Genomic DNA, 27790 nt, shown 5'->3' on the forward strand with positions numbered 1-27790 from the left:
AAAAGGGGGGAGAGATTTAGGTTCATGTCCCTTACTTGAAAAAAAGAAAGAAAGAAAGAAATGAGCTTCTATATTAATAAGAAGTTTCTGTTTTTCTGTTTTGATATGAGCCAACGCTGGAAATCCATGCATAGTGTATGATGGCAAGATACTTAGCTGTATTCTCTCATGGAGCTAGAAACTCACCAAAATTATCCCAATAGGACATCTAATTCAATATTTAGAATACATTCTTCAAAATATTTGCTTATGTCTACAAAGATGTTGGGGAAAATCTCTTCATCTAGTCATCTCTGCCATTAGATCAGAAAACCCTTATGAAGACATTTTATCAAGTCTTTCATATGTCTCTTCATAATCTTCAAACTATAAACTCAGGGACTAGTTCAGTTGAATTAATAACCATATCATCCAAAGAAAAGGTCCCAACTCACTCTTGAAGAGGCATGCCCCCAACTCCACTTACACAATGTTGAATTTAATGCACTCTATCTCTAAAGTGGAAAACAGGTATAAACCTTGCCTTGCAGGCCTGAATTCAGATTGTTCAAGTTGTCAACATTTTGAAAGAATGAATGAAATAATTCAGCTGGCAAAATCGAGTTTATTCAGAATAACAGAGAAATTACAATTCAGGATAAGCAAAGAAGAACAGGTCTGAAGAACAGGCAGGTCCAAAGAACAAAGGAGGAGAGCATCCTTTTATAGAGAAAAGAAGGAAGTTGGGAGGGGCTGTTTTGAACCAAAATGCATTGAAGGAAAGTGAGAGTTCAGGTGGTGGTAGCTTCTCACTGGCTTGCAGGAGGTGGAAGTGGTGCTGGCCTCTCACAGGCTGTTGCCAGGCACCTTGTCTTCCTGTTGGACCTCTCCCTTCTTCCTGTTGGACTAGGCAAGTGTGACGAGCGATGCTAGTGAGAGCCCTCCCTTCATGGCTTCCCGAATCCATTTTGAGTTAGGTTTCCTTAACACATTTTCACAAAGTGATAACTATATCCTGAGCCAGTGCCTCTTAGGCACATGCTCCCGCAAAGTACATGTGTTCCAGAAACAGGAAGTCATTTTATCATCTTGAAGAGACAAATGGGGGTTCTTCTGTGGGAGAACCAATAGCTTCTGAATGAAACAGAAGCTGTTTTGAAATCATTGCCCATCTCTTCACGGGACTGAGAGAAAGTGAGACTTCAGGGACACACTCTCAGATGACTGACGATCTCAACAGCTTCAGCAGGTACTTGTCATATACATTCATGCATATACATTCATGCGCTCTACTGGCTCTCTACCTTTGCCTGTCTACATTCATCCCCAGGTTCTCCTTGGGCATAAACACTGTATTTCATTCAAGACAGCAAAACTGTTCAATTTTCATTACAATTTTTAGTCTTATCTCTTAGAAGTACCATTTTTTTCAACCACTGATTTATGATCGGGTTAAAAAGAAATTAATGTTATCAATAGAGAGTCAGGCCCAATTCCCATTTACAATGAAACAGCCTTCCACACATTTTCTGTAACAAGTGATTGTCAACTTCTAGCAGATGAATGCTGAAGAGAATGCAGAAGAAATCCAGGCTAGCACTCAGGATCATCTATATTATTCATGTTTCCAAGCATTTTGGATGGAAAATGTTGTTGTTACCATAGCTAATGCTGTCTGTGTCCTGTGCATATCCTTCAGACCCTCCAGAGTGCTCCAGTGGATGTCAGCTGCCAGTGCCTGCACCTCTCTGCCTGAGACTGGGCTGCCTCCAATGTCTAGGAATTAACACTGACTACCCTCCCACCACCACAACCACCAGCCCTCCTTCACCAATGACTCTTGGCATTGGTAAGAGAATGCCCAGTCTGGTCACCACTAGGTGGCATAATTCTGAGGTCTGTATTTTGCAGTTTCCCAGAGTTTTGGTGAGACAAATCTGTCTTCGTCAGTGGCAACTAGCTTAACAGTATGCGCTCTACTGGCTATCTACCTTTGCCTGTCTTATTTCCCCCACTTCCTGACTGGTATTTCCTGTGTTTCCCAAATCCACTACTTGCACTCCATCCTTGTCTCAGAATCTGCTTCGAAGAGAACCCAGATCAGTCACAAAAACGTGAACAATGATCCTGTAAGTTACACATTCCTTGTAAGGTGAGTTTTCATGCCTTACCAGGCGGCATTACCCTCATCCCAAGCAATAACCTTGAAACTGCAATTTTAATGTACCAGTACTAATTCTTCTCATACATATTAAAATGAATACATAGACCATTTATCAAGCTATACAATTATAATTTGTGTACTTTCCTATATGTAAGGTACACTTTAATTAAACAGTTAAAAAGATAAATATGTAACAATTAAAGTTGTCTTTCAAAGTCACAGTCACCCCTGGTTCTGAACTTCTTCCAGTGAATTCATTCAGCTTATAAATCTTGCTGTTCCACTTAAGTAATCCAGAATTTTGCTAGAGTCCTCCTTTCTTTTCAGGGGGCAACTTCACTAATACATGAGAGTAAACAGAAGTTATTCTCTCTTCTCTGATCTTCTCTGGAACAATCTTCAGACTTTTTTGTTTGCAGCTACTCGTTTCACTAGAGGCAGGTCCTCAAAGCTAATGCCCCTTCTCCATCCTTGGACACAATGGGACAGAACAAAGCCATCTTCATCTTGCTTTCCTTAAGTCCCCACAAAATGAATAAACCAGACACTATAGTTTTGTGACACATTTTATGCAACAGTCAGGGAAATTCAGAACTCAATTTGTAAATAACTCTCTCTCTCTCTTTTTTAAAGATTTTATCCATCCATTTGACAGAGAGAGAGAGAGAGAGAGAGATCACAAGTAGACAGAGGGGCAGGCAGAGAGTGGGGAGGGAAGGACCCTGAGATCATGACCTGAGCTGAAGGCAGAGGCTTAACCCACTGAGCCATCCAGGTAACTTAACTCTCTTAAAGAGAAAGTACTGGACAGCATGGTACTTCTCAAGGACTGTGGTCACAACCCCCATCCCATAGGTACCCTTTGCTTTGAGGCTCCAAGTCTGCAATTCCCTCCCCTGGGAAAACAACATGTCCTCACAAAAAAGGGTCTCATCCCCTGGCCTTTCTGCCTTCCCAGTCTTTATCTTGTGATCTTACAGTCTAACCAGCGGAAACAGATGCAATGCATGTATTTGGCTCCACTCCCTCACAAGATCCCATCATAACACAGAGAAAGGGATTTGAAACCAAAGCCATAAACTCACAGGGACAAACTGAATGGAGAAGAAGAAAAAAAAAACAACCAAAACTTTGGAAACTAGAAAATGGATGGATGAATGATGATAGACTTATGAGTTCTGAAAAGCTTGGATCTGAGGCAAGCAGTGGAGAAAGCCAAGAAGCAATCCAATTTACATTGCAGAGTCCCAAAAAGCAAAGCAATGAGTTGCCTTGGGAACCTCTGAAAATGGGGAAAGTAATGTTAAAAAAAGAATATTGATTACAAATCTGTTGCGGAAGCAGTTAGATTTCCAACACCTCTACACTATGTAGTCAAGTGACTATCCTTTTACTCCTCTGCAGAGACTGGAAGAGTAGTCTCAGGGGAGGATAAAATAGAGGAGTCTCTGAACTGAAGGACACCAGGTGCACTTGAAGCAGTGGAAGAGACAATGGGGCAAGGTTAAAGGAAAATGTACACATTGAATTCAAGACTCCCAACCTTCTTTCCAGAATGCTTCCACTCAGGTCTATCTATATTACCTGGACAAAAAATTAGGAAAAAAAGTCTTAATGACTCCAATTGGCCTATGAGAAAAAGATCTAAGTATTATTGATACTGGGTGTTCCCCAAGGATATGGCCCAGGCAGACCACTGCCCAGTTCGTGATGGGCAACTCTGGTCTCAAGGTACCTAAGTCTTGATCTGGTATTCAATCCCCACCAGGGTCAAGTGGGGAAATAGTTACTTGCCAAAGAGGGCATAGCTTCAAAATCCATAGTTGCCTCCTTGCTGGTTCTTTAACTGGGGCTATAAGGGTCTCCATTCAGTATCCTGATCTGCTACTGATGTAAGAAATCATAAGGGCTGAGGGCAGAGCTGCCCGTAGCCTGAACTAGAAGAAACCTTTTTCTGGGCTCTACTTGAAGTAGACTGCCTTTCAGGTCAGTGCAATAACTGGCTGGACCAACACACCCATCAACAATACATGTTCTTAACAAATCCAAAGACACTAACCAAGTACTGTACTTCTCTTTTAATACAGAGGGTAGAGAGTTCAGGACTTTAAAGGGGTTACCCCAACATGCCTAAAATAATTCATTGATGTGGATGGTTTCCCTGTAGATTGGATTATGGTACAGATTGCCTATTACTTCCTGCTTAAAACAACAAGAGTCATTTACAATCTTTCATAGTTTCCATGAATGAAGAATTTAGACAGGGCACAGAGCAGACAGTTTGCCTTTGCTCTATGACATTGGGAGTCTAACTGAAAAACTCAAAGGCAAAAAGCTGGAATCACCTGAAGTCTTATTGATTACCAAATGTGGTGGCTGAGTTTGAAGGGCAAGAAACCCGAGGTGGATGGGGAATGGGGAGCCATATTTCCTTTTCATAACCTAGCCTCGGAGGTCACACTGGGTCATATCTGCTGCATTCTATTGGTCAAGGCAGGTATGAAGTGCTACTCATTCAAGGGGAGAGAAAATGATCCCACCTTTCAATGGAAGAATGCCAACGTCCCTTATAAGATGAACATGTGTGATGGGATATACATTGGTGAGCCATCTCTGGAAAATATAATCTACCATCGCAATGCAGTCAAGGCCTCTATAGACTAAGTCTGGCATAGATCTAAGAGCTGGCATATTCTCCAGAAGGAAGGGTAAACTCATACTGCTGTTCTATCAGGTGGGGCCAAACTGCTTCTGATATTTTTGTCAAAATATATACAAAAGGGATAGATGCCCTCTCCCAAATTATCATGGTATTGGTTGTCTATCAAGTGTCATGCACTATCCTGGTTTGATTCAATAAGGAAATGAGTTCTGGAATAGCAGCTGCAGTGGGTGTCACTCAGTCTGGAGTTCTTAGTATGACTAAGTTAATGATAATCTGTCTTCTCCAAACCCATCCATCTGCTAAATGGACCAGCTAGACAGACAAGTGAAATGGACATGTGATGGGAATCATCACAATGCATCTGTTATGTCTCTCTGGTCACAGTAATCTCTAAAACTTCTCCAGAGATGTAGTACTGTTACTGACTCATTAGTTTGGCATTAAAGAGCTCTAGGAGCTTCCTCTTCTCCATTCATTTCTTAAGAGTTCTTACTTCACAGGTCAACAAACCAATGTGGGAATTCCATCAGTTGCTAAAGATAGCTTTTCCAACTAAACACACAGGAACTTAAGGGTTTAAGATTCCACCAGGCCTATGGTGAGGCTGAATTGGGTCAAAACTCCATTACCTGATCCCCATAAGCGCCCACCCAAATTTATGGACAGTAACATTTTGGGTACTCAGGAATTAGTGATATCTAACAGCTGGTATCCAAATATTGCCCAAGTGTTCGCATAGTTGCCCTAGTGTAGTTACCCAGATAAAATGGTAATGGGTCCCTTTGGGGAGAGGTAGGAGTATGCGCTTTTACAGGGGTCTTACTAAGCTCCCCTTTCAAGGATATGGCTTCCACATTATTCAGGCAGCTCTAGATCTGTGAACTAGTGCTAACAACAGAATGCAGGGCTGCATTTCTATCTTGATGACATCTCTCTCTAGGCCTGGAGAAATTTTTGCTATGCAGTCAAATAAGACTTTAGTGTGCAGCCATTTATCTGGGACTCTATCCCAATTAATCACCTCTAAAGATCTTTGTATCCAATCTGATTATCATAAATTGCACACAGGTCACTGTTAAAGACTTCTATTTTGGAATATCCCAAATTCCCCGAAAATAGGAAGTACACGTCACTAGCATTCTTGACCTACAGGGAACACCTGCTAAGTGATGTTTTAATTATTCTAGTACTTCTATAACAAAAGATCCCTCAAGCCTTTGGCAAAGGTACTATCTTCAGGGTTCTTCTAGGGATAGGTTGGAAAAAGGGGTGACATATTTGGTAATTCATTCCAGAATTCCTTGAGTCTTGGGTAAATTTTTTCCACATTGGACAAAGGACTTCCATCATCTCAGGTTCCTGGATTGGTCAATATTATGTTTAGTTTTGTCTGTAAAGCATGCCCACATGCTAGATCCATGACATTAAATCTAAACTCTGTGGTAGGTGCATCCATATTAATAAATACTGCTATACTACAAATTATATCTTTCTCTTCTTGATTGAACACCCTCAATATTTTCATATGAATGCATCTTCTTTTTGCCAGTGACTGTATAAGCCCCTTCCTCCAGATATTATTCGCTGTTTGGTGTGATATGATGTACCCAAAATAAACTATGAGATATTCCTGCCAACATATTTAACCTGAGTCTAATTGGGCCTCTAGGCCTAATTTTCAGTTTCCAGGTAGATCAAAAATGTAGAACTTTCTACCAGTTGGCTTGAGCCCTTCGAAAAGTCGATGGCATGAAGAAAAAAGATGGCACTGTTCCAAACAAAAAGAAATCAAATAGACATAGCAGCCAAATACAGTGCCTAAACCTAGATTGAACCTTGGCTTAAAAAAAAAAAAGCAACAAAAGACATTCTTGGGATAAGTGGCAAAAATTGAAAATGGACTGAATTTTGGGTGATATGAAATTATTAATTTACAATAGTATGAAATGATATTTAATTTAATTAATTCATTCATTTAATTAAAAAGAGCCTATTATCATTCTTAGGAAGGGCATGCTCAAATATTTAGGGGTAAAACAATGATATAGTGAAAAATGTGTTCAACATTAAGCTTGTGAGATTCCTCTGTGTGGTTGTATAGAACTATAGTTTGATCATTTCCATTGCTGTTTAGTATTCTGTTGTATCAACATATCACAGTTTATTCATTTTTCTGCTGATGGACATTTGGGTACTTGCATCTGTTTATACCCCCACCAGTTGTGTAGGAGAGTTCCCATTGCTCCTACATTCTTGTCAACACTTGGATCATCTTTTTCCATTTTAGCCATCTGGTAGGTGTTTAATAATGTCTCACTGTGGTTTTATTTGTACTTCACTAATTACTAATGAGCTTGGGCATCTCTTCATGTAATTGTTAGTCATTTGGGTCACCCCTTGAAGTGACCAGTAAGGCCTCTATTGCCTAGTTTTCACTATGTTGGCTGTCTCTTATTTTGCAGGAGTTCTACATGTATTCTGGATATAAGCCCTTTATCATCTGGTTCAAATATATTCTCTAAATCTGTGGCAAGCCCTTCCACTGTCTTTTTTTTATTTTTTTTTATTTTTTATTTATTTGACAGAGAGAGATCACAAGTAGGCAGAGAGGCAGGCAGAGAGAGAGGAGGAAGCAGGCTCCCCACGGAACAGAGAGCCTGATGCGGGGCTCGATCCCAGGACCCTGAGATCATGACCTGAGCCGAAGGCAGCGGCTTAATCCACTGAGCCACCCAGGCGCCCCGCCCTTCCACTGTCTTAATGGAATCTTTTGATAAACAGTTTTTATTTTTAATCTAGCCAACTTTATAAGCCCTCTTCATGATTAGTGCTTTTTAAGTCCTGTTTCAGTGTTTTTCCTTCTGCCAGGAATGAGATATTCTCTATTATGTCTTAGGAGCTTTACCATTTTGATTTCACATTCAGATGAGCAGTTCATCTGGAATTCATTTTCATTATGGTGTGAGGTAGAAAGTTGACTTTCACTTTTTTCCTATCTGTATGTCTAATGTTCCAGCATCCTTTATTTGGATAACTGTTCTTTTCACTGCTCTGCATTGCCACTTTCATAAATCAGTGTGTATTGGGTTCTGTATTCTATTCTGTTGGTCTATGTCTATTTTGTACCAGTTCTACAGTCTTACTCTAGTTTCATAACAAATCTTAAAATCTGGTACTATTGTCTCTCCAAATGTTTGTTTCTTCCAGAATCATCATACTCTCTTAAGTCCTTTGCATTAGACTCTCAGTTCCTACAAAAACAAACAAACAAACAAACAAACAAAAAAAAAAAACGCTGGTGGAGCTTGTTTTATGCACTGACGGTAGATTGTCTCTTCCTCCTTGAAATTCTATAAATTTTTGCTTTACTTTGAGGCTTTAAAAATGCATACTGGTTTAGAATAATAATTTCCCTTTGAATTGAACCTTTAATTATTACATAGAAATCCTGTTTCTAATAATGTTGTCTTAAAGTCTATTTTGTCAATATACTGATCCCTGCTGACTTTTGATTATTTGCCTGCTCTTTCTTTTTCTATTCTTTTATTTTAAACATTTTTCTATCCTTATACTTCAGGCAAGACTCAAAGAGACCTTCACTAAAAGAACTTCAAAGGATATACTTCAGTTGAAGGAAAGTGGTCTTAGAAGAAAGGTCTAGGATGCCAGAGAATGGATTTTAATTATCCAGTCTGACAATCTCAATATCTTTAATAGCCCATTATTGCATTTTTATTTCTATTTGTTCCACTTTTCTATGCTTACGTTTTAAGAAAGATTTGAGAGTGAGAAAGCACGCACGCATGTGCAAGCGTGCGTGAGTGGGCAGAGGGACAGAGGGAGGAAAGGGAAAGAATCTCAAGCAGACTCCGTGCTGAGCACGGAGCCAACCTGGGGCTCAATCTCACGACCCTGAGATCAGGTCCTGATTTGAAACCAAGGGTTGGATGCTTAACCAACTGAGCCACCCAGGCACCTCTCTATGCTTACTTTTTCTTCTTACTGTCTGAAGCTTGAGGGAGAGGCTTGATATTTTTGTTTTCTTGCCTTGTCTTATTCTAAGGTTCCCTCTTCATGATTGGTGATTTACACTCTATTTCTATTCTTAAGAGTAACCCTTAAAACCTAAGATGTATATTTAATTGAATAGAGCCTGTTTCTCTACTTTTTCAACTCCTTCAATTCACTCTTCAACCTACCATTCCACTAAAACTCCTTCTGCAGAAGTTTCCAAATGCTGAATTCAATAGTCCTTTTATCAGTCTGTATCTTAATGGATTTTCCTACTAACTTGATATTCGTGATCATCCCTCCCTGATGTTCTAGTCCCTAGGGTTCCTTGACATTGCCCTTTCTTGGAGTTTTTTGTTTTGCTTTGCTTTCCTTAATTGCTCCTCCTCCTCATTCCCATACCACCTCCTCTTCTTCTTGGGGCTTTCCTCCTTAACCCTGATTAGAAATGAGTACTTTCCCCAAAATACTGTGCCCAGTGGCACAGTATTTTAAAAATCCATCCTATATGATCCCCTCCACTCCCATGGCGTCAATTACCACCTCCACGGGGCTGACTCTCAAGTTCATTTCTCCATCTTAGCTTCTTCCTTGAACAAACCTCAGACTCAAATCCATTTCTAGCTGGTCAACCAAACCTGGATATATTACAGGCATTGCAAATTCAACATGCCTAAAACCAAACTTCTAATTTCCTACATCTCCCCTCTGAGAGGGGAAAGTCAGCTTCTCCTCCTGTAAATTCTTTCTCACCCACGCTAGGAACATGGGAGATTTGATTCCTTTCTCTCCCTCCATCCCACATCTCATCCCCATTCTACTTCCTAAAATACATTTTCTGGTTGTTTTTCCCCCAAATAATATTCTATGATTATGAGGTATTCCAGAAAAAAAATGAATTTCATGGAAAAATAAATCTTGGTAAATTCTAGAAAACCACCAAAAAAGGGGGGGGGGGGTCTTTACTCAAGAGAATGAGAAGACAAGCCACAGTCTGGGAGAAACTATTTGAAAACAAACACAAAACACACCTCTGAAAAAGGACTGTTATCTAAAATACAGAAATAACTTTTATAACTCAACACTAAGAAAACAATCCGATTTTTAAAATAAGCAAAGACCTCAACAGACACCTCACTAAGGAAGGTATACAGATGCAAAGTAAGCATCTGAAAATATGTTCAACATATTTGATCTAGGGGACTGCACACTAAAGCAATGACATACCACTATGCACTTTTTAGAATGGCCAAAATTAAAAATACTGAAAGCACTAGATGCTGACGAGGCTGCAGAGCAACAGGAACTCTCATTCATTGCTGATGGGAATGCAACATAGTTCAGCCACTTTGGAAAAGAAGTTGGCAGCTTCTTACAAAAGTAATCATACTCTTGGGGCCCCGGGGTGGCTCAGTGGGTTAAGCCTCTGCCTTCGGCTCAGGTCATGAGCTCAGGGTCCTGGGATCGAGCCCCACATCAGGCTCTCTGCTCAGTGGGGAGCCTGTTTCTCTCTCTCTCTCTGCCTGCCTCTCTGCCTACTTGTGATCTCTAACAAATAAATCAAATCTTCAAAAAAAAAGTAATCATACTCTTGATATATGATCATATATATATATATATATATATATATATATATATATCATACTATTTACCCAAATGACTGGGAAAGTTGTACCCACACAAAAACCTGCACTTGAATGTTTACACCAACTTTATAATTGCCAAAACTTGGAAGCAACCAAGATGTCAGTAATTGATAAAACAGGGTATATCCAGACAATGAAATATTATTCATTGCTCCAAAGAAATGAGCTCTCAAACCACGAAGAGACATGGAAGAATCTTAAATGCATATTTCTAAGTGAAAGAAGCCAATCTGAAAACGCTACACAGTCCATGACTCCAACTACATGGCATTCTGAAAAAACTATGGAGACAGTAAAAAAACAAAACAAAACAAAGTATATGTGTGTGTGAGTGTGTGTATCTCGGTGGTTGCCAGGGGCTAGAGAAGAGGGAGGGATGAACAGGCAGAGCACAGAGGATTTGTACCACTGTGGCACAGAATACCAATAGTGAAGGAAGCTGTGAGAATGGCGAACAGGGGGCATATGGGAACTCTCTGTACTTTCCACTCCATTTTGCTGTGAGCCTAAAACTGCCTTAAATAAAATTTATTTTTTTTAAGTCTTTACCACAGGACTTTCCAGAGCCATTACTACGTGGATATTATATTCTAGATGCACAAGAGGGGATAGAACATGCAGTCTTTCCCAGACTTATTTCAGCATTTTTGTGGAACACCTTTTAGCATCTCCCATGCCTCATAAGCAACTCAAAAGCTGCTGCTTTGAGCCACTCCATCCCTCCTCCTCCCACCTACCATGGCCGTAGTTCAGCTTTTGGCATCTCTCTGCTCCCCTAAGTCTGGTCTTGTTCCCTCAAACACACTGTTCACTGCAGTGCAAGGGTGAGCTGCCTAAAACTCAACTCTGACCACATCCCTCCACCATTCATAACACTAAGGCCAAACTCCCTCAGAGGGTATAGGATGCGCCTATGATCTGGGCTGGCCACACCTCAGTCTTATCTCTCCCCATACCATCTCACACCAGACCTTACAAACATTGCATTGCTTGTGCTTCCCCAAATAAGCTGTGCTCTTGTAGGTGTCTTGGTCTTTGTTCACAGGGTACTACTGCCTGGAATATTCTTCTCCCTATTCCCATCTAACCTTCTGGTTAACTACTACCGCTCCTTTGGGACTCGACTCAATGCCCTTATCCTTAGAGAGGTTCCCCTGACTGGGCTAGAGGCCCCTTGGCTCCCATAATATGCCATCTAAGCAATTCTACATCTGTTGCCCCATGAGACTGTGAGCTTCTTTTTTTTTTTTTTCCATTTTATTTATTTTTTCAGCGTAACAGTATTCATTCTTTTTGCACAACACCCAGTGCTCCATGCAAAACGTGCCCTCCCCATTACCCACCACCTGTTCCCCCGAGACTGTGAGCTTCTTAAGAGCAGGCACTATATCAGATTCATTTTTCCTCAACTGTTCTTCCCAAATTCTAAAAGCTGACGGGCCCCCAAGGCAGAGTCCTCTTCTCTCTATGCTTTCTCCTTAGGTATTTCATCTGATCCCATGGCTTTATATAGCATCCATACCCTGCTGACTCCCAGACTGATTCCTCCAGCCAAACATTTCCAGAGCAGACATCTACACTTGCTCTATTCTTTTTCCAGATCTCCACACAAGTGGCTGCTTAGTCAGGTCTCAGTTCAAATGTAACTTCCTGACTACTCCATCTTAGGGGTCCCAAACCCACACTCTCCCCTTTACTCATCTTATCTTGTATCGGAAATTAAACAGTTTATTTACTTGTTTATTGTCTGTCCTACCCATACATCCCATGAAATTGGTAAGTATTGATTCACTGCTTTATTCCAGAGCCTATGACAGTGTTTGGCATACTGTAAAAACACTTATTAAATATTTGTTGAATGAATGCCCAACACAGGTCTAGCACATGATACTTGTTAATATTCGAATGCTAAGGGTCCGATACTGTGCAGAATGTACCACAGGAATTGCTTCATTTGACCTTAAATATGACCATTAAGCTCCATTTTACACTGAAACCCAAGAGTTCAGTAGCTTGCACAGAAAGGGACATGAATATTGGCAGCCAGATCCAGAACTTACTTCTTTTGCCACTGAGCTATCCTCTCATTTAACTCTGAAATATTTAAAAGGTGTACTCAAAGGAAAGAAGGGATGGGGGAGGAAAGGAGTGGGTCTCAGCTTCTCTATCTGGTGGGGGAGAAAAGGACTTCTAGTTTCGATGTTCTGTGGCTCTAGCAGGAGCAGATATTCACAGTTTTCTCGGCTCACAACTCCAGACACCACTGGGCAAAGGACAAAGGTCCCCTCTCTGCTTGAGCCTGGTCCTGGTCCTTGGGCATTCCCAGTATAAAAATTTTTTAAAATACAGGAAGTGGGGGAACTACGACTGGAAAGCAGGAAACCAAGATGCAACTCACCCTCCTCCATGAGTGACACACATTAACAGCCAAGCAAAGGGTCCTTCCCTGCAATATTTATTAAGGAATTTACACATACACAGGAGGAAGGCAACCAGGAATTGTGGTTCCCACAGGTGAAATCTCTTAAGCAAAGTTTTCTTGTTTTAATTTTCAAGTAGGGTGAACAATGACTGACAGGAAAGCTGTCCAGGTTCTCTGCCTCACACACCTGGAGGAGGTGGGGAAACAGAGAGGCCTGGGATACACAGGCATGAAAGGGTGATTGGCAGATCGGGAGGGTGGGGGAGGAGGAAGAGAGCTGTGCATGAGATTGCAATTTTTTTTTTTTAAACTATAGGGAGAAAGTGGCAACAGTTTCAGGCTGTTGATAAATTAACTCCTCTCTGTGTAAACCTCAAACAAAAACAAAAACACAGAGCAGATGGGCAAAGAGTAGGAGGTGAAATACACACACACACACACACACACACACACACACACACACACACACACACACGCAGTACACACATTAAGCTCTGCATTCCCACTGGAGGGGCTGGTCCTCCAGCCATAGAGCCAGATCCCACTGCATGTAAGATGGAGGTGGGGCAGGGGTGTGTTCTTGTGTGAGACCTTTGTGAAGTCTTTGGTGCTAATAAAGGCTGACTGAAGCAATGAGTCCTGAAGCCTCAGATCCAGAAAGCAATTCAGGGCAAAGTAGAGTAATATTTTTGCTCATCCCCACAGGAGGGGGTTTGCCTCAGTCCAGGGCTAGGGCCAACGTGATCTAAGACCGAAGGAGTATTTAATCTAATTTCTGTACTTTCTTCATTCCCATAAATTATGGGAGCATGATATCTCCCTCTTCAACCAAAAATTCATAGATGTAGAAACAGCCTAGCAACAAATACAAAAGTACCTCTAAACCCTCCCCTCTTTGCCTAAAAGATAACACCTCCAGACCTTTCTGAGAGTCTGATAGGAGGTTTAACCTCAGGGGAAAGGTACTCAAAGGTATGCACCTTTCTCCCACAGTTTAAGTGCCTTTTGCCAACAATTCCTAAGGTGCTGGTGCCAGGAGAGGACTGCGGTTGAGGCTGCAGAGGAAGTCGGGATGGCGAGGGGACACATACAACATAAAGCAACAGAGAGGTCTGCATGTCTGGGAAGTGGCTGGGCTGGGCAGAATGCCAAACCCCAAATGACAGATTGAGCAATTTCTAAACCAAACAGAGAGGTAGGAAAAAGGGATGGGATGGGGGAATTGGGGAAAGAGGAAAACCAGGAGGGAGAGGGCTGAGGAGAGTGGTAGCCATACAGGTGTTTTGTTTTTATTTCCACATCTGAGGGCTGAGAGTCTGATTTGCTGCCTGTCCATTTCCGCCGCTCATCGACTGTCCATAGGTCAGCATGCCATGGGCTCCACAGAAGTTCATCCCAGCCATCTGCTGGGTCATCTGAAAGGGAGAGAGGAGACTTTCAGACCCCGCTGTGGGCATGCAGCCAATTACTGCAAAAAGGCAGGGTAGGAGTCCTTCCGTCTGCGGGGAGGGGTTGAATGAGACAAAGGGAAACTGTTATGGTACAGATCTGCCCTGAACCTTAATAGACCATTTTGAGGGCTCCAGACCACGTAAATAAGGACTTCCCAGAAGGGAGATGCTGACAGAGATTAATGCTCAGAGAGGGAAAGCAGTCCTGGAGCTAGCCAACATAAAAGCAGCATGAGACGTTATTCTCTTTTTTCCTTTCTAGTCTCTCATCCTAAAAAGAAGGGGCCTATTGTGAACTTGCCAGCCCCGAGAGAGTATGCAGCCGAGCCCCCACAGCAGCGCTCCTGTCCTATCTCCAGCAGAGTCATGACCGTCAGTGCCAGGGAAAGTGCTTGTGTGTGCTCAAGCCGAAAGAAAAGGAAAAAGAAACTGGACTGTTTAGAATGAACAAAGGCAGGCAAAAAAAAGAAAGAAAGAAAGAAAGAAAGAAAAGAAAAGGCCAATGGGTCTTCAGTGTGTGAGAGGGGAAGTTGCTGGGAGAAAAGAACCAGTGGAATAAGGTCTGGGTGCGGCTAGGACCTCTTTATGAATGAGACTGAAAGACTGGCCTCTGGCAGTGAAGAGAGAAAACTATCGAGGAAACTATTTATCAAGAAAAATGCCTTAAATCTCCCAAGCCCGGTACATTTCTGTGTAAGTTCTTTTCTTGAGGAGAAGGGCTATTTTCCTGCCACCAACTTTTAAAAAAAAAACCTCAAGTTTATAGAAAAGTTGAAAGAACAATATAATGGAACCCACATATCCTTCCTTAAATTCACAATTGTTAACACCTTGCCCTATCTTCTGAGATCTGCATATCTTGTATGGGACCTTTGTACATATATGTGTGTGTGTGTGTGTGTGTGTGTGTGTGCGCGTGTGAGTGCATTTTTTAAATTTTTTGTTTTAAAAAAATTTTTTTAAAGATTTTTATTTATTTATTTGAGAGAGAGAGAGAGAGCACGTGAGATGGGAGAAGGTCAAAGGAAGAAGCAGATTCCCCTCGGAGCTGGGAGTCTGATGTGGGACTCGATCCCGGGACTCCGGTATCATGACCTGAGCTGAAGGCAGTTGCTTAACCAACTGAGTCACCCAGGTGCCCTATGTGTACATTTTTGATGAGCACTGAAAATAGCAGATGTCCTGACATTTCACCAATTAGTAAGTCAGGAGGCAGCTCATAAGAAAGAACACTTTCCTAAGCCCACAATACAAAAAATTTAATATGATCACAATACTCTAACATAGGTTACATTTCATTTTCTTTCTTTCTTTTTTTTTTTAATTTATTTGACAGAGAGAGAGGTCACAAGTAGGCAGAGAGGCAGGCAGAGAGAGGGAGAAACAGGCTCCCCACTGAGCAGAGAGCCCGATGCGGGGCTCGATCCCAGGACCCTGAGATCATGACCTGAGCCGAAGGCAGAGGCTTAAACCACTGAGCCACCCAGGCGCCCCTACATTTCATTTTCATATCTCTGTAGTCTCCTTTAATATAGAACAGTTCCCCCACCACTTTTTCTTTCCTGACGTTGTTTTCGAAATCCAGGCCAGTTACTTTCCAGAAAATCCTTCAACTTGGTTTTACCTCACATTTTCTCATGATTGGATCCAAGTTAAACATTTTTGGCAAAAAACTCCATGGAAGGATATCATGTCCTTCTCAGTACAAGACACCAAGAAGCACATGATGTTCATTTGTCCCACTTGTTGGTAATCTTATGTTTGAGCACTCTACTAGGGTACTATCCACAGTGAGGTTTTGGGGGTTTTTTGTTGTTGTTGTAATTAGTAAGTAATCTAAAGGTATTTCTTTGAGAATATGTGAATATCCCATTCTTTCTACAATTACTAGTTGCCATACTTCTCTGTAAAGAAGGCTTTCCTTCCCTCTTTCCCACACCCATTTCAAAGAATATATCACTATAGACCCATGGATTTCTTTTCCTTTAGTGTTAAAATCCATCAGTGTCATTCCTGTTGATGTTCAAACTGTCCCATATTTGGACAGTGGGAACCTCTAGAAGTTGGCTCATGTGTCCTGACATATTCTCAACAGTTTCATAGCACTTCATTACTTCTACAAATAAACATGAAGGACTGAAATAGCGAATTAAAATCCCAACTATGAAAGCTAGAAAAAGAAGATCAGAGTAAGTCAAAAGGCAGCATATAAAAGGAAATAATAAAGATAAACCACAAATTGAAGTAAAAAACAAGCAAAGAAAAAATTTAGACTAAATAAAACAAAATCCTGTGGGTTTTTTAAATATATGTATGTGTATAATTAACAAAATAGACCACTAGTTAGCCTCATAGAAATGGCAAGAGGGAAGGAAACCACAACATACCAAATAAGACATGACAAGAGAGAAATAACCATTGAAAGAGGAAACTTTAAAAAATCATGAAACAGACTGCTTGGCTTAACCTTTGATAAATGAATTTGAAACCCTAGATAAGTTAGCTAATCTAGGTAAACAGAGTTTTCCAAAACTGACTTTCACAGAACAAAGAGAGAATGCTATTAAATTACTACACAAAGGTCCACACAATTGCATGTGGGAATTCTACCCAATCACCAAAGACCTATATAAACGATTCCGGACTACAGAGAAAGGAAAACAAGAAAGTAGTTCTTATACAGCAGGTGAACATTGTCACCCAAACCTGAGAAAGACAGTATGTGCACGCATACATGTGGGCACACATGCTGCTCCAAAAATACCTCTTTGTGCCCATCTCTTTGTTTTCAGACTTTGAATCACTTTGTTTCAGTGGATTTTTTTTGTATCCAGTGTAAAATTAGGCATAGCTTTTTAAGCCAAACATCTTTTTCTTTTCATAAAAGAGCTACCTGTTGATAGGACTGATGTTTGGTCTTAATTCTATCATGTTACATTTTTACTGTGTTTTGCTCTACTTCATAGTCTACGTACTCCATTTTGTTGTCAAGTATTCCTCTGGTATATATAAAGTGTCATTTTTTGTTCTAGGGGTTAACTTTATACTAATAACTTCTATCTTTTGCTTCCTTTATTCTGTATTCAAGCTTCTTCCATTTGACATGTCAGCTTATTACACCCTTCAACTTCCACCTATTTCCTGTGCAAAAATCAATTTATCCTACCTCCTTCTTTTAACCTAAACAATGGTAACCTCTTGTTACCATTGTTTGTTCTGAGTAAAACATATATTCACCATCAGTCCCTTTGCCAAAATGTCCCCACTCATCTCTTAGATGGGTGAAGCTTATCTTCTGGTACATTCCACAGGAAAGACTTATACGTATGATATTCTCTGATTTCTTGCATATTCAAGGTTTTTTAAAAATAGCCTCAATCCTTGAAGGATAGCTTGTGTGGCTGTGAAATATTTATCTCACATGTATGTATCTTGAAAATACTACTCCCATTGTTGTCTTTTATGTTGCAGTTAGAAGTCTCATGTCAAGCTGAGTGTTCTTTTCATCTTTAAAAAATGGCAGATCTAAGGTCCTGAGTCAGTCTCATAAAAAATGGCAGATCTGGGGGGATGGGAGGTAAAGAGAGTGTTGGAGCCCTGAGAATTTTTCTTGTTCCATAAAATCTAAAAGTTTACTGGGATATATGTTAGAGTTGACCATTCTGGATGAATTTTTACACAGTGGGTTCTTTCAATATTATATTCTTTCATTTATAGGATGTTTTCTTGTATTACATATTTAAATATATTAATTCCGCTCCACTATTTAGTTTTTCTTCTTTGGCGTCTCCAAATATATTTATGTTAGGCCTTCTTTGCTTAGTTTCTATTTTACCTTCTCTTAGATTTCTTTTCCTGCTTCCTATATTTAGCTTCCATTCTGTGACCTGTGTCATGCCTTTCTTCAATGCCAAGTATATTTTCAGTTGAATCTATTCTCCTTTGGTTAACTTGTAATTCAGACTTTATTTCTAAGATAATTGTGTCTCTTCGATTTCTTTCCTGAATTCCGTAAAGTTTCATTTCATAAATTCCAGTTTTTGTCCATTTTGGTTCTGAGTTTTTATATTTCTGATTCGAGCTGTTTTGTCTTCAAGTGTTAAAAGACATTTCATTCAGGCTGGTGGTTTATATGACAGTTTTCTTCTGTTCATGGTTGTTTTGGGGGGAGAATCTTCATTTCTTGATATGTTTTGATTTTCATTTTCTATTTTCTTCTAATAATAGTTTGTATGAATGTGACCTGCCACTTTCTATTTATTTTGTAGTGCCTTATTTTTCTGAAATCAGGAATAATAAATGGGTGTGAGGGTTCAGGGAGGCTTACTAGATTTCTTAGTTCAAGAGTGCCCTCTTCTGTTGGTATAGTGAAATTATTTGGAAGGAAGGGAGAGGATGGTTTATCTTCTCATTTTATGATTCCCTTTTTCCACTTCTCATTTCTTAGTTTCCCTTCACTACCAGGTCCCCAAAGAGTGCCTCTCCCTTCTAAGTAACCCCCACAGGGGATTCCTGGGTGGCTCAGTCTGTTAAGCATGTGACTCTCAGTTTTGGCTCAGGTCATGATCTGAGGGTTGTGAGATCAAGCCCTGAGTCAGCGTCCACACTGGGTGGGCATGGAGCCTGCTTAAGATTCTAAGTCAACCCGATTACTTAGAAGAAGTGCTTTTCCAGAGCTACCACCTTTAACCTTATATATTTCAAGACCCTCATTTTCGATTCTCCACATAACCAGAGTTCTAATTGGCAAGTCTCAGACCTCTTCTCATCATCCCTCTAATCTCATAAGTCTTCCTTCCAGGGGGTGACTTTGTCTATGTTCTGTCACCTCTGTTCCCTCTTTCCACAGTCTCTCTGATGCTGGCTCTGCTGGACTTGGGTGTTTATTGCCATGTAATGTGAAGTTTGCAGTATACCATCTACTAGATGTGGCAGTCATAGGTTATGAGTGGTTTTATTTGCATTCCTTATTTACCTATTAGGTTTTTTAAAAATTCTTGTTTTGAGGAGTTGTGTGGAGAAATTTAGACTGAGGCAATTATCCTCATTCTATAGTAACCCGGAACTCCTCAGAAAGTCTGATGTTAGGTAGATCTTCTAGGAATAAAAAGGGTGGGGGAGGGTGGCAAACCTAAGAATGTCTCACATTATCTCATTCATGTTATAAGGGTTCAAAGGATAAGGGAGAGGTGACATGAGATAGCCCTGAGGAAGGCTCCAAACTCTTGTCCCAAGGAAAATGGGGTAGCTTACCTGAGTAAGGTTCCACTGCAGCTGCTGAGCGGGCTGAACCCCATACACAGTCTGGGGCACAGCTGCCATGCCTGCCATGTAGCCAGCCTGCTGGGTGGTGATCATTCCATTTGGCACACCCATCATTGAAGCCTGCATGCCACCCATATAGCCTGCAGGCATGGCCATGGGGGCAACCATCCCAGAAGCTCCTGGCTGCGCTACCATGCCTACTGGTGGGGGCATCATGCTCCCCATGATGCTGCTAGGAGGGGTGACCCCAGGGAAGCTGGGGTAGGCTGTGGGATATGCCATCTGAGCCGGAGCCATGAACATTGCTGCCAAGAAAACATAAACAGGGAACCGTTTAAGAAGAAAGTGCACCAAGTTAGTCCAAGCTCACTGGCTACTTACTCCTTGCCCACTAAAATTTCTGAGTAGCATTTCTACTCAACTCAGAATGCTCTTTTACATAGCAGAACAGTGAGATTCCCTACAAGACTTGCGATGGCTTACCAGTGGACTGCTGACCTAGCCACTTTCCTTTCAGGGTCCAGGTCCAGACCCTGAGTCAGACTTTACAGCGGTGTGACTCCAGACCCCACAAAAGTATGGCTCTGAGTTACATTAATATCTACCTGCTGACACTTTGTAACCTCACAAGGAATGTCATGTTCAGGCCTGTTTAGAGTATAATGTCCTGCGCCCCCAAGGCAACTACACCCTATTACAACAAATAATCCTGTGTGTAAGTCCTCATGTCTCTGTCTGGCATAATGCCATCATCCCCGTGAAATCTACCTTGGGCAGGCAGCTGAGGTGTCTGGGATCCATACAGTGAAAGGATGGAGTCTTTAGAGAGCTGTTTCTTGCCCGTTTCTTCCGATTTGCTCCCTGGCTCTGGAAACAGGTTCAGGTTTTCAGGAACAGAGCCGGCACTCCCTGCAGTTGGCATGGAACCTACAACCTTCGGGAAAAGAGGACAAGGGAAGAGGGGAGAATTGGAATGGTCCTCACAGAGGTCTCGGTAAGGACCGCCCTCATTTCTCTGCTGCTTCCACATCTGCAATAAGAATTCATTGGCAAGTTAATAGCTTCCTGACGTTTCTACCAAACAAATATTGAAAACACCTGATAGTTAAGCTCTGGTGCAATTCTTTATTCCACAGTTGAACAAGTGATTCGGTGAAAAACAAACAAACAAAAATCAACCTACAAATGACACAGCCACGGAGAACTGAGTTTAGATCCCAGCGCAGCCACTTACTACTTGCATAATGAGAGACTAGTCGTAAATTTTCTGAATTAATGTTTCCTCATCTATAAAATACCCATTTTGCAGGGCTCTGGTAAATATTTTAAGTTGTAAAAGAAATACGCAAACAGGTATACAAAATCACTTAGCACTGGGCCTGGTCATATGCCGGTAGTCCACCAATGGTAGCCATTAACCCTTTCAAGTCTTTCACACCTACAAATTCTCTGGCAGTAACCCTCATGCTGGGGAGCTGACCTGAAGCCTTTACAGTGAGACACACCTTCAACAGAAGCCCACTCAAAGGACCCACTTTTTTTGGGCAGGAGACAAATAGGAATGAATAGTAATCCTAGGCTGGAACAGAGATGACACAAGGTTTAAGGGAAGAATCAAGAATTAAGAAAGCTAATTAATTAATCAACTAATTAATTAAGTCCAACTCCACCAAAAAAGTATGACTTGGTTCCATTTTATCAAAATTATCCTTTTCAGAATGTTCTTTAATCCTAAGGCATCCACATGACTCACCTTTCTGGAAACTGAAGAAGAGGGGGATGGAACAGAAGCCAGAAGATCTAAATCCTTCTCTAGGGTATTGCTAGTCTTACTATTTGCCATGGAGCAGGACACAGGAGCATCTGGAAAGAGAGAGCAAAGCTCAACTGTAGCACTGCTCATTAAGCCCATGACTTCCTTCAACTCTAGACGCAAAGCAGACAGAGAAAACCTATATGCTCCATCAGAGACCTGGAAATCTAGGCTTTGGATACCATCTAGCTTGGATGGAGCATTTCAAAAAAGGCCTCACCTTACCTTCCCCAGAGCATGCTGGAGAAGGCTGGAGTCAAGCTATCTGGGATGGGGCAGCAGAAAACCAGACCTGAAGGCTTTATTAGCCCCCTAGCAAAGGGGCTGGCTGGCTCCCTCTGGCTATTTGAGGGGAACAGCTGCGGAGCTTTTCTCTCTTTTTCAGAGATAAATGGAAGGTAAAGAAATTATAAACCTAAATAGCCCATAACCTGAATCAGCAGAAATGCACTAAAACCAAAGTACAGCCCTGAGATCTGTGAAGGGTAAAGAATGGATTCTATTTCTGAAAGGGGCGGACCACTAGTTCAGGGTTTCAAAGGTTTGGAGAAAAATAACCACAAAGTTAATAGGCCATCTCAGAAACACACTGTACCTGAAAGTGAGAGGGATGGGTACACGGCTCATGGGTGCTGGTTTAGTGAAACTTGCTAACGTTTACTGAATACTTAGTTTGTGCCAGGCAAGGGGCAAATAGCTTGAGAGGAATGATCTCATTGAATCCTCCCAACAACACTTCTGAAATAGAGACGGTTATCATCCTTATGACACAGATTAGGAAATGAATGTTCAGAGGTAAAGTAAACTACCCAGGGTCACTATATAGTAAGTTGTAGAGATGGGACTCCAACTCCAAACCACTATGCTATACTATTGCTCTGAAAAGTGTAAACACTTCTTAGAATGACTGCTCAGAGGTGAAACAACAGGAAAAACATGAAAGAACCATCTTAGAGATGAAGATACAAACTGAAGAATCCCATCACTATCTATCTTCCCAGGGTCACAGAGAATTCATCATAATGTGTAAGAGTATGGGAGTGGGGAAGTCCAACTCTTACCAAGGCCCAACAAATCCATGACAGGGGCCGAGGATTTCGGGGAGCTTTTCCGAGGTAGCTGTGGATCTTCTTTTTTCTGTGGCTAAGGTGAAAATATGTTAAAGAAAGAAATAAGCAGGTGTTTTTGAACGCTTTTTCCCCTTCGTCACTATAAAGCCACAGGTGTTCTTGTGGTACGGCTGCCGTTATTCAGAGTTCCAAAGAAAGAAAACTCAGGAAGTGTCAGGTAAAAGAATCAAGTCAGGAAGTGTAAGTGCATAAACCAAACCTAAAGTGAAAAAGATATCATCTGTGCTTGTCTGGCTTTCTGAAACCAAGACAATCACAGATCAGAAGATCCTACAAAAATAGCAGGTTTTGGTTCCAGAAAAAGCCAAGAATAAAGGTAGGTGTCTGAGGGTATAAAACCCCAGAGCCAACAAATCTCCCAGTGATTAGAAAAACTTTAATACCAAAAGGGAGATCAGATTAAAGATTACCTAATTCACTTTGCCCGTATCATTAATGACTGTGTTCTGCAGACAGTGCGATTCAGAATGACAAAGACTCTTCCTTAAGCAAATAGTAAAAAGTCCTCTCTCCCAAGATTCCAAGCTCTTACATTAGAGTATCCACTACTATAGCCATAATGTCCTGTGAAAAAAAGAAAGGTGTCTACTTCAAGATGAAAGAGCAAGACTACAGGAAGGATTAAAATGGATCGGTATGGTCCAGCTTCTGGACTGTTCTTTTTTTTTTTTGTTTTTTTGTTTTTATTTGACAGAGAGAGAGGTCACAAGTAGGCAGAGAGGCAGGCAGAGAGAGGAAGAAACAGGCTCCCCACTGAGCAGAGAGCCTGATGCGGGGCTCGATCCCAGGACCCTGAGATCAGGACCTGAGCCTAAGGCAGAGGCTTAAACCACTGAGATCAGGACCTGAGCCTAAGGCAGAGGCTTAAACCACTGAGCCACCCAGGCGCCCCCTTCTGGACTGTTTCTTAACCGCAACAGGAAAATGAGGTGGAGAGCATCTAATGAGAGAGGATGCACAGAGCATCTGCTCAGGAGGTATCACGCATTCTGGCATGGAACGTGCCTCTAGCTCAGATGGGGCAGATGCCCTTCCCAAACCCCTCACTGGCCCCAAAGAGAAGAGTCACAGAACATATTAAGCAATAAGGCAATGGGAAAGCATCAGAAGTGGCACCAGGTAATCTAATCTAAATGTGGAACCCTCTGGTCCCAAGTGAAATGGTGCAGTATGCTATCAACTCCACCCCACCCACCAGAATGCCTCCTTCCCCTCCCCTCCGCATATACACACACCCCAGGCCATCCCAGTGCAGGTGACTTTCCCACGTACCATTTTAACTTTCTCAAAAACAACAGGTTCCATTTTTTTCTCCGAAGCTGGTTCACTTCCTCTTTTCCACTTGTCATCTTTTTCTTTCTGTAATGATTTAACAAAACAAGACAAAGAACACGGGCCCCACAGTGACCAACAGTTAGACAAATTATAATTCCAAATGTGCAAAAAGGACAGAAAAAATTCCTGTTGAATCTGACGTAGGAGTCTGACAAACGTGGGGGTTTCTTTGTACCACAGTAGCCTCAATGCTGTAAGAGGCATCTTTCACATATCACGAAGTACCTCCTTGTTCTAACTCACCTATGACTCCTGAAATGTGAATCCAGGCTACCTACAGAAGTTAAAAACGTTTCACCAATTTGCTTCCCCTTTGTGACCCAAGTTTAACTTGCTCATGCTTTGAAGGGTCCCCCTCATTTTGGTACACCAGTAAATAAATTCATGTTCATCTTACCTGACATACATCCTTTGTGATTTTTTTTTTAAGATTTTACTTATTTATTTGACAGAGAGAGACCACAAGCAGGCAGAGGCAGGCAGAGAGACAGAGAGGAGGAAGCAGGCTCCCTGCTCAGCAGAGAGCCCAATGCGGAACTCGATCCCAGGACCCTGAGATCATGACCTGAGCCGAAGACAGAGGCTTAACCCACTCACTGAGCCACCCAGGCGCCCCATCCTTTGTGATTTTAAACTCAATCATAAAACCTCTCATTCTTCATCTCCTCTTTCTAAAACCAGAAAATAACCTGTAATTTCAAGCTTAAGTATTAGGAAAACAAAAAATTAAGGAAATAAGGCCAAAGGGGAAAAAAAGAGCAAAAGAATTAAAGTATCCCTTTTAGGGGGTCCTGAAAGAGTTGCCTGAAAAAAAAAAAAAGCACATCAAAAATAACAGGTTAGAAAGTCTCTCAGTTTTTGCTACTTCCAGAGGCAGTTTCATAATTCTTTCATAGATATAATGTATTGGTCTTATTTTTAACATCAAATAAATACCTAAATGTTAAACAGAACTTCAGAGCAAACTTGAGAACACAGACTTATAAGAGGAAGTACATTCAAAAAAATATTCATGGTGCCTGGGTGGCTCAGTGGGTTAAAGCCTCTGCCTTCAGCTCAGGTCACGATTCTAGTGTCCTGGAATCGAGTTCTGCATCAGGCTCTCTGCTCAGCAGGGAGCCTGCTTCCCTTCCTCTCTCTCTGCCTGCCTCTCTGCCTACTTGTGATCTCTGTCTGTCAAATAAATAAAATCTTCTAAAAAAAATATTCAGCCTTGCCAGTGATTGAAAAGTGAGATTTAAAATAATTTCTTGGGGCGCCTCTCTGCCTACTTGTGATCTCTGTCAAATAAATAAATAAAATCTTAAAAAAATAAAATAAAATAAAATACTTTCTTGAGGGGAGAAAGATCTCAATAATAATAGTGTTGATAGGGAACAAGTAAAAGTAGCACTCTTCTACAATGCCTAGAAGACAGCATAAAACAGTGCAACTTCTGGAAAGTATATTGGCAAAATTAAAAAGAGACAAATACTGAAGCCTTTTGACCTACATAATAACATATCTTCCAATGTATCTTAAGAAAATAATCCAAAAATGTGGAAATATAACCTTATACACCAAGAAGTTCATCCCAGAATTATTTATGCTGAAGAAACATTTAAACAACCTTTCCTGTCTTCTATATTGTCTCCTCCACAGGAGAATGGTAAAATATACTGTGATCTAGTAACTCACTGAAGGATGTAACAATTAAGTTATGAACATTATATAAGTAACATAAAAATACATAATATGCTACACTGAATGAAAATAGTAGACAATTTATATAACTATTATAATCGTGCCTCCTAAAAGTAACTACAAAAAAGAGGGAACACACCAAGTTGATCATCACTGGTAAAGATGATAAAGGTAGGCATGGATTTTCCACTTTTATTTTCTTACTATCTGTAATATGATATTATAATCGCAAAGAACACATGTGGCTATGTCTGTTTCATACATGATGTAGTGCTTTAATACAGAACACTTTATTTCTTGAAGTGAAAAATACTTTATCTGTCCATTTAAAAATAATACTCTAACAGAGACACTTTTTTTCAATTTGATTATTAACTGCCTTCACTTAGCAAATATTAATTCTTGGCATATAGATCTTCACAAGAATATTTTCAAAAATTAAGTACATCAAATAAAAATTCTTGGAAGAGCTTTTTGGTAAACAGAAGGTATTTCTTTCCTAAGTGAAAACATTCAGTGAGTAAAACAGGCTGTTTGCATGGTTACGGTACACCAGCAACGTAAGTCTGAATGAACACTATCTTCATATGGCAATTCTTCCCTCCTCCCCCATCGTCTGGATTATCTCAGATACTCATCTCTGACCTCACTTGATTTCATATCTTTCGGTACAATGAACAGCACTGAGCAGACAGACCGGTTTTCTACAAATCAAAGGAAATGTGTGTGCTTTGGTTCCAAACTCTTTTTGATGATGCCATCCAAGCTGTGGCTCTATACTGGGTTGATACTTTCACAGAACAGTTATGACAGATTTCAGGTCCCTTTTCGGGATGACTATGAAGTAAGAGTCCCTCATACTAAGTTGAGAAGGAATCATTTTTACCTAACTAAATATATTACCCTGCACTTACTTGCCTACAGTGAAACTCACCTGCTAGTTGATGCCCCTTTTCACAAAACCCAAAAGATCAATCCGGAGCAGATTCCAATTAGTTTGACTTTAAATTACCTAGAAGGGCTTAGAGTCCTGAATATCCTCCATTAAAATACAAAACTGGAAGATGATAGATTGGACTTATGTTAGAGCTGGAGAATCCCATACTCTATACTTCTGAAGCTAAAGAAATAGTCAATTATTCCTAAGCAAATTTACTATAGAATTTATTAAAGGCTTTTTTAGGTTGTCATAGGGTTTCTCTTTAGTTGTCATTAGTCAGGCAACTTTTCTTCTTCCAGAAACCTTTTGTATTTCACCTGTATGTTATTCTTATCCTCGTTACACTGTGTTTCAGATTCTAACCAAATGCCTTGGATGGAAAGTGAGCCTGGCAACTGGTAGTCTCCTTCTAAAACCCTTTTCAGGAACAGGGTCCCACTGTGTCCATCAACACACTGGTAATACACACTGGTCAAACTGAAGAAAACTTTGGTGATTTAGTTAATTTTGTTGACTTCATTTACAGGAAAAAAAAATAAATATATACACAGACATTTATACACATAGATACACAGACATATTACTAGTATGCCCAACATCTCCATTTGAAGGAATAATTTGGAACTGGGAATCACTAACGCCTAAATACAGATCAAGACAAAGAACTCACTGACAGTTTGCCCTGTCAGTCCCTGACACAAAAGTCTGCTCCATGATATCTTGTGGCCTTGATTCAATAATTGGCTTTTTTCTATTTTTTTTTTTATGGTTTTGGAGTATTTCAGTAGCTCTTCTCAAATTCTTCCTTGTCCTGATTTATAAGCAAATTACTTATTTTGAAAGTTTGAAAGATTTATAACCAACCCTAAAGGCATTGATGTCCAAACTTCGGTCCATGTATTTCTTCTTCTCGTATTTATCTCGAATAAATCCCTCGACAGCTCTGCAAAAAGCTTATTAAGGATAAATCAAACAAATCTTTCCCATACTATGACTCTAACAGGTCGATCTCTATTCAATGGAATGTTGTCCTCCTCTTTCCCTCCTGCCTCATTTCTCCATAGGGCTCCTGTTTCTTCACATGCAGTTTCCCTGACCAGAACCTTAAAATGCTTCCTTCATGGTTACTTTAGGGAATCACCATTTCCTATGATTTTCCTTCAGGATAATGATAGCAGCAAATGGGATTAATCTTCATACTGACATCAGAGGAACCTATGGCTCTTCTAGAATACAGGTAAAGCAGCCAATTATCTATTTTAAAGCCCCTGGGTCAAAGGCCTTAT

General features: G+C 40.8%; 1 protein-coding gene across 2 annotated transcripts in view; it reads right to left on the reverse strand.

Annotated features, from left to right (window-relative positions):
* Nucleotides 1-584: 584 nt before the first annotated feature.
* Nucleotides 585-27790, reverse strand: part of SMAP2 (small ArfGAP2) — a 59548-nt gene continuing 32342 nt past the window's right edge. For both annotated transcript variants that reach the window (XM_045998505.1, XM_045998514.1), the window contains exons 4-11: nt 27369-27447; nt 23819-23905; nt 22478-22559; nt 21357-21466; nt 20372-20537; nt 19592-19908; nt 12864-14302; nt 585-2613 (exon numbers count right to left, since the gene is read on the reverse strand). In XM_045998505.1, coding sequence (XP_045854461.1) covers nt 14177-14302; nt 19592-19908; nt 20372-20537; nt 21357-21466; nt 22478-22559; nt 23819-23905; nt 27369-27447 — 967 coding nt within the window. In that variant the 3' untranslated portion in view covers nt 585-2613; nt 12864-14176. The remainder of the gene's footprint in view (nt 2614-12863; nt 14303-19591; nt 19909-20371; nt 20538-21356; nt 21467-22477; nt 22560-23818; nt 23906-27368; nt 27448-27790) is intronic.

Source organism: Meles meles, chromosome 1 (genome assembly GCF_922984935.1).
Source record: "Meles meles chromosome 1, mMelMel3.1 paternal haplotype, whole genome shotgun sequence".
NCBI classification, from domain to species: Eukaryota; Metazoa; Chordata; class Mammalia; order Carnivora; family Mustelidae; genus Meles; species Meles meles.